Source organism: Cricetulus griseus, chromosome 7 (assembly GCF_003668045.3).
Source record: "Cricetulus griseus strain 17A/GY chromosome 7, alternate assembly CriGri-PICRH-1.0, whole genome shotgun sequence".
In the NCBI taxonomy this organism is placed as follows: Eukaryota; Metazoa; Chordata; class Mammalia; order Rodentia; family Cricetidae; genus Cricetulus; species Cricetulus griseus.
Genome location: NC_048600.1, coordinates 75,548,711 through 75,561,075, shown reverse-complemented (window position 1 = coordinate 75,561,075; position 12,365 = coordinate 75,548,711). Strand labels below are relative to the sequence as shown.

Sequence of the window (12,365 nt, the reverse complement as noted above, 5' to 3'; positions counted from 1 at the left end):
ACAGCTCCAGCCAGGTTTCTGGACCCAGTTCATGATTGTGTCTCACTACATGTGTAAGTGCTGCCCACTGACTGTTCTTCCTAAAGGCTGAACAGGTGGAACCTGTTAATGAAGAGAGAAAAAACAAAAACAAAAACAAAACACGAATGTGCATGCGCGCACGTTTTGGATTTCTGCTTTTAGAAAAGTTATGGACATGGAAGTCACAGGAGGCTGTGTAGCTCCTGTCAGCTCTCCTGAGCTTGTTAGAGCATTTGTTAGATCCTCAGTGATGCTGTCTGGTTCTCTGTGGGAGGACCTTCTGTCTGCCTGAAGGACAGTGCTGAGCCACATGGGGTTGGTTCTTCCTGCTCAGTCAGCTCTCAGTCTCCATGCTAGTGTAGGTGGACTGACTGACACCCTCTGGTTCTGTGAAGGAACATTTAAAACTATGACTTCATTTGCTCCGCCACCAATCAGCCCAGACATGTTTGTCTTCCCTCCTTCAAGATTATGAATGTAAAGGTTTTCTGAAGCCCATTTTCTTATTGTGGATGTAAACATTTGACCTTTTTAGTCAGTCAGAAACTACTGGAATAAGGTGGGTAGGTTCTGTTAGGGAAGAGGACATTTCTTTGTGGCTGAATTCCACTTTTTTTTTTTTTTTTTTTTTTTTTTTGTGTGTGTGTGTGTGTGTGTGTGTGTGTGTGAGAGGAATAAAGAACCTTCCCTTTTCACTTGTCCCCTCTGTGAGAGCAGCAGTTTATGAGGCTTTAAGTTAAAGCTAGCCTGGCTGAGGCAGAGCCACAATAGCCCTTTCTCTTCAGACTAAAATGATCACTGTTGAAAAGAATGTCGCACTGTCCATATTGTTCTGACTGGGCTGTTGTCCTCTGGAGGGCCTGCTTGGCTCCGTCACATGAACTGTGTGGTCTCAGCACCCTCCTTGTAGGAACACCATGGTACTTGTCTCTGAAGAAGATGTAGGTCTTTCCTCTTATGGATTCCCTATACAGGAGATAGCCAGTTAATTAAGGATTACCAAGTTACACCTCTTTCCAGTTCTGCACATCACATGACCATTGGCACTTTGTCTTCCCTTCAGTGTGCCACCTTCTGCTCCCCAATTATGCTTTTGGATTTTGAATAGGTTTCCAGAAACTTCTGATAAGCAGAGTATGTGGACCACATTGGCACAATACTGGTGGAAATGTAGGCATACCCACTTCACAGGCTGTCAGCTGCTTTTAGAAAGATGAAGTATGTGTAAAGTCACAGGAGGCTGCTAGGCCCCCATTTGAATTTTCATCTGAGGCGAGGATGCTCAATGTAGAAATTAAATCAGCTGGGCCTGCATTGCCTGAGTCACTGTGGAATGACCTGTGTCTGTTAGTCTTGGGGAGGGAGTGTTGACAGACAGGTGTTGCTATGTCCCTCAGAGTAGGTATTGGTCCTTGATACACCAAAGTAACCCACAGAGTTACTTTGGTGTCAGCTGGTGGTTGAGGATCTCCTCACTGCTTGCTTTCTCTCTCTCTCTCTCTCTCTCTCTCTCTCTCTCTCTCTCTCTCTCTCTCTCTTTCTTTCTTTGTAGATGGGCGTTTAGCCTGCTTATGTATATATGTGTATATATATGTATATATGTGTAGCATGTATGGTGCCCACAGGGCCAGAAGGGAGTTGGAGTTACAGATGGTTTGGGGTTACCTTGTGGGTGCTGGGACCTGAGCCCCCATCCTCTCAACAGCCAGTAATCTTAACTGCTGAGTCATCTTTCCAGTCTATATTTTTGACAGATTCCTTGCTGTGCTGCCCAGAGCTGTGCAGTTCAAGGTTGGAAGGCATTTCCTTGCCCAGCTTCACAAATAAGCTCATTTTTTTTTAATGGAATTATTTTTGCTTTCAGGTACATCATCCTAGCCTTAAAGTTTTTATGGAGGTTTTTCTGTTTCTTTGTAGTCTCCACTGTCACTTGAATTCTGGCTATTTTTTAGGTATCTCAGACTGCACCTCCCCAGTCTACCCAGGTGTAGTGGTTACTTTGTTTCCTGGTGCATCATTTACAAAAGAGTAAGAAGCCCCCATTTTTGTTGGCTGTGCTGCATTCTTGAGAAGTACTTTGTTCTTGATGTCAGCCTGGCATTGTTATGTCATTAGTATGGCTCTAAGCTAGGCTTCTGTTTGAGGCCCCTCTCAGGTTCAAGGGTCTCTATACCCTACCTCTTGCTGTTGGCAGCTTTGCGCTTCGTGTGTTCTTGGGTGTTGCTCACAGCAACATACCCACAGAGTACAAAGTACTTCCCATGTAGCAGAGCCACTGGCATGGTGGACCCAGAAATTCACATGATGGGATGTCTTGACTTGTGTTCTCCTTTCCTTAAAGAATAATGACATTTGTTTCGGTCTCTAAGATTTGCTTTCCTTTGATGTGACACAGTTTAACCCCCCCCCCCCAAAAAAGTGATTTTTGTGAATTTCTTAGATGTTGACTAAGTATTTAAAAAACAAAAAACAATGCCTTCTTGATTCTGTCTTTAACAGTCTCTGGTCCCAGCCTTGTCATTAAAGGCGTGCGCCACCAACGCCCAGCGCATTCTTGTTTTTTTTTTTTTTTTTTTTACTAGTTTGAAGTCCTATTTGGAGATCTCCAGGTAGTCCGGTCTGGTTTTCAGTGCTCTGATTGGCCCTACCTCTGTCCCTGTCCTCCATCTGTCCACTTCCAAAGAATACTGATAGACTGCTTTCAAGATAGTTGGGGGATGATTTCTTCACATGTAAAGCTTACATATTTCAGCTGCAGGCTAGAAAGTAAGTTTTCAGCAGCCAAGTGTGCTAGCATACATAATTTGGGAGGCTGAGGCAGGAGAGTTGTGAGCTTGAGGCCAGTCTGGGCTTTGAGATTGCCTGTCTGTGTAAAAAAGGGGATGTACCTACCTTTCCATTACTCACAGGTGAGTCCTGGGGGCTTTAAAATTCCCACAACCTGAGTACTTTTTTTCTCCCTTTCTGGTTTCCTTCCCTCATTAGTTTTAATCTTATTATGTAGCCCAAGCTGGCCTCAGGCACTCAAGTCTCCCTTCCTTAGTAGCTGCAATTCCATGATGTCTGCCCCCCCCCTTCTTTCTTTATTGAATGAGAGATAGAATCCAGGATGGGTTAAATAACCTGTGCCACAGAACTTTAGCCCCAGGTTAAAGTTTGTACAACTCATGGTATGGCTCTTCAGACCTGCAGGTGAGTTCAGCTTTGCTGTTGGTTGGAATTTTAGCCATTTGCTTTGACTATAATAGTGGCTATTTCACATGCTTTAGAAACTTTTATTCTCTTTAAATATTTATTATTTAATGTTTTTAATTTAATGTACACTGGTTTTTTGCCTGTATATATTATATTCTCTGTGAGTGTATTGGATCCCCTCGAACTGGATTTACAGACAGTTGTGAGCTGCCATGTGGTGCTGGGAATTGAACTTGGGACCTCTGGAAGAGCAGCTAGTGCTCTTAACTGCTGAACCATCTCTCCAGCTATTTACTGTTTTTGAGATAGGGGCTCACTATGTAGTTTTGGCTGACCTAGAACTCACTCTGTAGACCAGTCTGGCCTGTATCAGAAATCTGCCTGCCTTTGCATCCCAAGTGTTGGGATTAAAGGTATATGCCAATATTGCCTCTGTTTTGCCTACATTTGTACACACACACACACACACACACACACACACACACACACACACACTCTCTCTCTCTCTCTCTCTCTCTCTCTCTCTCTCTCTCTCTCTCTCTCTCTCTCTCTCTCTCTCTCTCTCTCAGGCACACACCTGAAGAGACTAGAAGAGACCTTTAGGTTTCCTGGGTTGTCATATGGGTCCTGGGAATTAAACCTGGGTCCTTTAAGTGAAGGCCAGGCATATTTGCCCAGTCCCAAATCAAGTGACATATCCCAGAGCCCTGGGCATTTGGTGGATCTGAACAGGATTACTGACTTTGACACATCTGGTTAAGCTGGGAAATAAATGCCCACTGAAAATCAAAGGTCTCTTTTTTTCATTTTGTGTGAGGCCTATCCCCTCTCCTGCAATGAATATCACATTGTGAATGAAAAACTTAATTAAATTAGATGTATAGTCACTCTGATCTTATAGTCACAGAGATTTTATCTCTGTCTTCTGACAGGTTTGGGGGATTCAGGAAAGCTGACCAGATGGGTAGAGATGTAGAACATGCCACCCGTTAGAAAGAGCACATGCAGACTCCTCAGCATATATGAGTGAGCAGAGAAGGCACCTGAAGCTTAATGTCCCGTCTCCTCCTTGCCCCGTGTGGGTGCATATGATGATTGACCATTGTATGTTTCCGTTTTGTTTGCTTATTTTTGATGCACCCATTGCCTGTTTGAATTTCTTGGAGAAGGAAGGTAGGGCTGTCTGGTGCTTCTCTGACAGAAACCTCAGCAATCCAGGGAGAGGAAGGTCCACTGCAGATGCCAGGTTCTGGGCTGCATGAGGATATATAGGGAGGTGGGTCTCAGACTGTTAACAGTAGCCAGCCAACTATAAGACTCCATAGCTCATGTTTTACATCTGTAATGGAAGAACCATTTGTACTGTCACAGGATAGACAAAGGCCACAGGGACTGAGTGAGTATAGCAGGGCTTGCTAGAGACCTAGCTTTCTCTTCAGTTTTCAGTTGTCCTGAGAATCTTCTGGGTTTCCGTTTCTTTATTTCACAAATGGAGAAATTATCTCCTGCTGAATTGTGGCTTTGAGGATGGGAATACTGTTTCTAAGTGTAGTATCATTCATTCATTCAGGTGTTTATTCCATGTTGGGTACAGTGCTAGTTGCTGGGTATTCACTGTGGATGGGATAGATGTTGGTTACCATACTGTAGGACCAGAGCCCCATGTTGGAGATGTGGATCTTGCTCCAGCTCTTTCTCACCTGGAGGAAGGAGATGGGTGCACTTGGAGCCTGTGACTATAGCTCTGGGTCTCTCTCTGCTTCTCTGTGAGAGAAAGAGGGGTTAGGCTTTAATCCTAGTCACATGAAAGCTGGGGTAGGTAGAACAATGGGAAGTGGAGGTGGTGGTATAGGTTGTTAGCCTTGCTCTAGAGGAGCAGTCAGGACTTCACTGATCCACATTCAGGGAGGGTCACAGAGAAATGGCCCTTAAGGAGAATTTTTCAGGCAGTTAGGGTCTTGTGAGCCAAAACCCAATTTTAAAGGCATGGACAGGCACTTTAATGTTCATTTAATTCCTGAAATGAAACTTTCTTGCCCCCCACATGTAAAACTCTCAGGACTGGACAGGAATACATCTCAGTGGTGAGGTTTATGTGGCCCAGAGTTCAGTACCCAGCACCAAAGGTTAAAATACATTTATCAGGATGTCTCCTTCAGCCCTGCTCTTCCTACATTTGGCTTTTGGTTTTAGTGACCATGTAGTCTGCAAGCTACCCACCCCTGGGAAAGCCTTAGGAGATGAAACATTGGTCATGATGTTTGCTTAAGGTTTAAACTTGTTTTATGGTTTATTCTTCAGCAAGTGACATTTGCGATCTGACCTTAGTTTTAAATGCAGGATGGCTGTATTGCATCCATGGAACTGGGGTGTGTTCTCTCACACAGCTTATATTGGGCTTTCCCTCCTCACCAGTGCTCTTACCAAAGCAACACGTCTTCTTTTTCTTTCCAGGACATGGCTTCCAGCTTCTGGGACTTGAGGCTTTGCAGGAGGAAATGACTGTTGAGCATCTTTTTGTCCCATCTGCATTACCTGCACTGAAACTTTCTAGAGTGCAGGCTTAGGGGACAGGAAAGTTTCTCTTGAAGGGCTTTACATGTCTAACAAACAATAAAAATGACGACTTCATCTATCAGACGGCAGATGAAAAACATTGTGAACAATTACTCAGAGGCCGAAATCAAAGTTCGGGAAGCCACCTCCAATGACCCGTGGGGCCCGTCCAGTTCTCTGATGACCGAGATTGCTGACCTGACCTACAATGTAGTGGCCTTCTCAGAGATCATGAGCATGGTTTGGAAGCGGCTTAATGACCATGGCAAGAACTGGCGGCACGTGTACAAGGCATTGACACTGCTGGACTACCTTATCAAAACGGGTTCTGAGCGTGTGGCCCAGCAGTGCCGTGAGAACATCTTTGCCATTCAGACTCTGAAGGACTTCCAGTACATTGACCGCGATGGCAAAGACCAGGGTATCAATGTTCGAGAGAAATCAAAGCAGCTAGTTGCCCTTCTCAAGGATGATGAGCGGCTGAAGGCTGAGAGGGTCCAGGCTCTCAAAACCAAAGAGCGCATGGCTCAGGTGGCTACTGGCGTGGGCAGCAACCAGATCACCTTTGGCCGTGGCTCCAGCCAGCCCAACCTTTCTACCAGCTACTCGGAGCAGGAGTATGGCAAGGCCGGGGGCTCACCGGCCTCCTACCATGGCTGTGAGTAATCAAAGTACCCCACCTTTTCTCAAGCACTAAGTGGCAAGTGCTGGGGCTGAGAAAATAGTTGCTGTCACAAGGTTCCATTCTGTCCTCAGATCTCAGCTTCTGATAATCCACGTGATAGCTTTGATCTGAATTGAGTAAGTCACAGGGGGGCTTTTGGTACTCAGGCTGCTCTGTGGGTCTAGGCAAGGTTGTGCCCATGCTTCTTAGGTTCTTGGGAGAAAGTGGACTCTAAGGCCAGTCTCACCAGATTTTTTTTTCTCTTTGAAGAATGTCTGTCAGCAAAGCAATTGTCCTGGTGCTCAAACCTGCAGGGAGCCAAATACCTGGTAGCTAGGAACAGGCTTAGGCTTGATCATCTGCTTCAGAATCTTACACTAAGTGTCTTTCTGCTGACTGAGTTGCAGGTCTCTGGAATGGTTCAGTGCTTACCATTATTGTTCATTATTCAGAGTTGGATGTTTCTGTTTTACACTCCATAGGTTAGCATCAGCAAGACCTCCTCACATATGGAAAAAGTCTTCGGGATTTGCATGGCTGAGTCTGCACTACACAGGGCTGATCTATGTTCTGATTGTATGTGATGGATCACGTTGGGTCTTTGTTCTGTATTCTGAAGAGGTTTCAGAGAGAGGAAGTGATGTTGGGGCCTTGTAGAAGCTGGTTTCTGATCCAGCTGGCCTCCTGGCCTCTGCCAGGAAGTGATCCAAGGCACAGTATTAATTCTCTGTTCTTGGGGTGGGTAGCCCTGAGGACCCTGAACTCAAGAGAGAAAGGTGGCTCTGGTAGCCCTTGGGTGCATAAGCTTTATCTTTTGACAACAGAAACAGGCTTCCAAAGCAATACCTTTTGAAATTGGTACAGAATGTCAGCATTTTGTTTTCTGTTGGTGAGTTTCCCTATGTAGCCAGGCTGGCTGCAAATTTGCTGTCTTCCTTCTGCAGCCTTCAGAGTGCTGGGTGACAGGTGTGTGCTATTTGCATGACTACTATGGCAGAACACTTTTTGTTCTTAATAGTTTTGCTACTTGCCAGCATTTCCTGCTTTTGTATAATAAATTTCAGTCTGACTTTGGACTACTGTTAGATTTTTGAGAAATGTATTACTCGAGAGACTTACATATCAGAGTCAGGCTTCCCACCTCTAGGGTTGGAGCTGGTTAGCATTTCCTTGTCATATTTCTGGTTATTGTAATTTTATTTTTTGAGTTTGAGTTGCTTTCCTTAAGTAATGGTGATGACTTTTGTGAGATCACTTATACCCAAAGATACCCTTAAACCTTTTGAAATCTCCCTGGATTAAGGATTAAGTTCCATCCCAAAGTAAATAAGTAAATGAAATTAAAGACAAGCCTACTAGAGAATTGTTTTATTTTCTCTGCCACCCTCCTGTGGCAGATACAAAGGGGCTACTGCCACCATAGTTGATGAACAGGGTAGAACACGGTACAGGGGCAAGATGGGAGTGTGGGAGCCTGGTTGCTTCATCAGGTTCTTCTTATGCCATGCTTGAGCTCTTTAGCCATAGACCCTGCCTGCTTCTAAGGCTCTGATGCTCTAGCTCTGAATACTCCTGTTTCCTTTACTTTGATCTTGAGCTGCACTCCAGGGATAGAATGTGGCCACAGGCTCTTTGTAATTTCCAAGCACAGGGGACTGACTGCAAGGATAAGGCAGGACCCTGGGTGATTTTGGCCTATCTCCCTTACATGCTGCTGCACATCCTCTAATGGTGTGTCTCTTTCTGTGTATGTGTGTGTGTGTGTCCCTGCCCAACAGCACCAGAGGCCTCGCTGTGCCCACAGCACCGCACAGGGGCCATGCTGGGTCAGAGTGAGGAGCTGCAGCCACTGAGCCAGCGCCACCCCTGCCTGCCGCACCTGGGGCTAGCCTCTCGTCCAAATGGCGACTGGGCCCAGCCCTGCCTCACTTGTGACCGTGCAGCCCGAGGTGGGACAGCGGTTTGCTTTTTCTTCCTAGAAATGCCATGCAGTTTGCTGAGGGGTGGGGCTTTTCATGCCAGTACAGCCAACTCTCTCCCTGTCTCCTGCTGGACTTCCTGTCCAGCTTCCAGTATCTGAACTCCTTTCTGCCTCTCTTTCCCAGAGCTTGCTGCCCTGTGCTCCCCTGCCTGCAGTCATATCCCACTTGCTTAAAGGGGAGCTGCTTAGTGGGTAGGTATGGGCAATGACCCTATCTTCCCCAAATCCCTTGTTCTACAGAGTAGAGGGTGCTCTGCTGCCTGCCAGGCCACCAGTGGTAGTGGACCCAAGTGCTTGGCTTTTTGAGATGGAAATGTGTGCTTTCAATTTCTGAAAGCTAGACTAGTAGCAGTGGCCACTGGAAGCCATTATTCCCAGTGTAGGAGTAGATACCTTGTAGAGCATCCAGTGGGATTATTTTTGCTTTCCAATGGCTGCTATCGTTGCTGAAATCCCCATTGCCACAATAAACAGAGAGTTAGCTGTACTGTCAATTCTAGGTCACTGTGTTTGAAGAGGCTGAATTCAATGGGTAACTAAAAATGGGGCTTCTCTTTTGCCTAATTAATAATGCATCCTGGTCAGAGCTACACTGTTGCAGGTTAAACTGGAAACAGATTTTCACTGTTGCTCACAAGAAAATGCCCTCAGTCTAATCTCCCTTTGGTCATAATTGGGTTCCCTACTTGAGAAGAAAGCTCTCTTCTACTCTTGCCCAAGGGGCACCCACAGCAAGCCTTTGTGCAGTTTCCCTGATAAGGTGGCTAGCCTCTATTCAGCCCTGGAGACAGTTCCTGCTCATTCATGCCTCATTAATATTACGGCTTGTTTGACTTGTGTATGTGGTGATCACTATATTTAGTTCTGGGATATTTTCCATTATGTCCTGCCTTCTAAGAGTTCATATGGGGTGGTGGCTTCTTCTGACTTTTGAAAAGGTAAGGAGGGGTCTAGCTTTGCACAGTAACTGATGTCAAGGTCAGAAATTGTCTGGAGGGGTTTCCCAGTGACATGGAAGTTGCATACTCATTTCTTTGCCACCACTTACTTAGGATCTGTTCTGGCAGGTTCTCCTAGAGCTCCATGGAGCTTCCTCTTCTTTTCCTCTGTCCTAGGCTGTGACTCAGGTGAGGTGGTTTTGGTTTTTTTTTTTTTTTTTTTAAATGAGGAGTTATACTTAGGTCCCCAGACCCTGCAAGGGCAAAGGAAGACCTTGCATAGTTGTCCTGATGGATGGTAGCAAGATGGTGTTTGAGGCTAGCTTTCTTTCACAAGCCAAATTGTCTTTGATTTTCCTTTTCTCCTCACTGTCATTAAATCTGTAGATGAAACCTTGGAAATCTGAAATTCTGTTCTTTATCTTGTCCATCGCTTGTGTTCAGTGCTAGCTTCTGTTTGGTTTCTTTGCCCTCAACCTCTTCTTTTCCACCCACCCTTCATTCTTTTTTTTTTTTTAAGATTTTATTTATTTTTATTATGTATACAACATTCTGCTTCCATGTATATCTGCACACCAGAAGAGGGCACCAGATCTTATAACGGATGGTTGTGAGCCACCATGTGGTTGCTGGGAATTGAACTCAGGACCTCTGGAAGAGCAGTCGGTGCTCTTAACCACTGAGCCATCTCTCCAGCCCCCCCCCCCTTCATTCTTATAAACTCTGGTCCTGGGTTTTAAAGTTCCATAAAGTTCCTGAGTTTTTGATATCCTTGAGAGGTCCTGGGGGAGTCTGGATGGAGCAAAGTGAGTTGGCCTGGAGGGATTGTAGGACTGGGTCTTCCTAACTCCTGATAGGAAATTCTAAATACTGTCATTGTGCTGACCGACAATGTCATAGGTCACATACCTGGCTTGGTGGACTGGCATCTGTATTAAAAATTTCTTTGACATTTTATACAGTGAGGAAGAGATCAGTGGTCAGGCCCCTAACCTGAGGCATTTGAGAAGGGTTGGGAGAATTCTTCTGGCTGGAGGCAGGCAGAGCCTGTTGGTAGCATCTCTGCCTGGCTAGGTGGGAGATGCTGTGACTGGTAGCTTGATAGGTGGGAAGCAACCAGTCCTTGGGTTTTTCTAGAGATGAGCCAAGAAGACTTACTGGAAGCCTGGATCACACTGAGGTGGGGGAGTAGATGAAGTAGATTTGAGGCTTCAGAACTCAATGTTCAGGAAGTGGGGAATAGGATTGTGGGTACAGCAGTCTAGGGAATGCTTAGTGAAATGTCGTGCAGGTGTGGGTAGAGTTCTGGATGGACAGGCAGTTACTGTTCTATCCCAGATAGTGCTCCCAGCTGTGCACTATTAGCATCCTCTCATGTTCATATTCATGTAAAGGCTGTTCCCCAACAAAGGCTGGGTTTCTGCCTGTCTCTGTTGGCCACTTTCACCTGCCCAGGCATGCAGCTGGTGCTTGAGACTGCTGTGCCAACAGAAGCTGTGTAGTCCAGAGGAGTCTCAGGCTCAGAAGGTTGGAGTTTGGTCCACACCACAGAGATGACAGCCTCCTTATATTGGAGTGCAGATGTGAGCAGCCCAACTGCTGGCTTACCTAACGCATTAGCCACAATGTGTGGTGGGACTTGCCAAGCTACAGCTGTGAAGAAATTGAGCAAGTTGTTGGGGGAGGGTGGAGAATCTGCATCAAAGGTGTCAGAGGGCCATGGGAGAATCCTCCTTGATTCAAAGCCAAGGCCTGGGGAAGAAGATACGGCTGTCCTCTGATCTGATAGTGTCAGCTCATGTACACCCAGTGTTCCTCCCTTCTCCTGCCTGCTCTGGTTCCCAGTCCACTGGTGTCATTGCTGATCTCCTGAATCAGCCTCTGGAGCCAGAGCTACTGCTGCATTCTAATAAAAGCTGGGAAGCGGTTCCTTGGTGCTTGGTGTCTTGGGGAGAGTTTAACTGCCAGAGTTCCTGTTCTTTAAAAGGAAGGAAGGAGCTGGGTGGTGGCGGCACATGCCTTTAATCTCAGCACCTAGGAGGCAGAGGCAGGCGGACCTCTGTGAATTCTAGGCCAGCCTGGTCTACAAGAGCTAGTTCCAGGACAGCCTCCAAAGCCACAGAGAAAACCTGTCTTGACCTCCCCCCCCAAAAAAAAAAAAAGGAAGGGAAGGGAGGAGAGGAAAGCAGAAGAGGAGCTCATGGCCCACAGGGTTTGCTGTAGTGCCTCAGAGTACTTTGTAGCTCAGGAACCAAAGTGTTGGTGGTGGGCCTTGTCCTAGGTGAGTGCTGTCACTCACCTCATCCCAGAATGACCTGATAGCCCCTCCTGTCTAGATGAGGCCTTTAGTACTCTGATTGTGATGTGATTCTAGGGAAGCCTCAAGGAAATGTTGGGGATTCTTGAGCTTCAGCGGTCTGTGTAGAGACGGACTGCTCTCCTATACACTGGCAGGCTTACCAGGTGATTATGGAAGATTATGGCTATTCCATGTCTTTGCTGGGCCCACCTCACAGAGGATTTGAATTGGCTTTCAAAACGCATGCAGAGCCACAGGATTAGCTAGATACTAGAAGACAGTGGGAGAAAAGGAAAATAAGAATGAGACATACAGTTGGATCCAATTTTAGCTTTGAACATCCTAGCCACCGTCACCAAGTGGGGGCATTCTCTCTTGGGTTTCTGAACAAGGGTCCAGGACTCAAAGGAAGTCCAAGAAAACCTGGTGTTTACTGTGCCTGTGCAGGTAGGAGGGCAGGGCTAGGGAGCAGCTGCCCTAGACGCTGCACCACCTTGTGGAAATGCCATTCTGTAGCTATGGCTGTCACCACACAGCTCTGCCAACCCTGGAGTCTTGCAAACTCTCTGAACTGTCTCTTTACTCTCTGGTGGCCCAGCAGGAGTGCAAAGGGAGTCCAGATTCTTTTGAGGTCAGTGTGGTCATTGAGTTTCCCTCACAGCAGAAAGAGGGAGGGAAAAAAAAAGAGGGAGGGAGGGAGGGAAAGAGGGA

At 46.3% G+C, this 12,365-nt stretch overlaps 1 protein-coding gene across 5 annotated transcripts in view; it reads left to right on the top strand.

The window, feature by feature from the left end:
• Positions 1 to 12,365, top strand: part of Epn2 (epsin 2) — a 70,183-nt gene that overhangs the window by 30,850 nt on the left and 26,968 nt on the right. For all 5 annotated transcript variants that reach the window (XM_035447701.1, XM_027427241.2, XM_035447699.1 and 2 more), the window contains one exon: positions 5,671 to 6,430. In XM_035447701.1, the coding sequence (XP_035303592.1) occupies positions 5,836 to 6,430 (595 nt within the window). In that variant the 5' untranslated portion in view covers positions 5,671 to 5,835. The remainder of the gene's footprint in view (positions 1 to 5,670; positions 6,431 to 12,365) is intronic.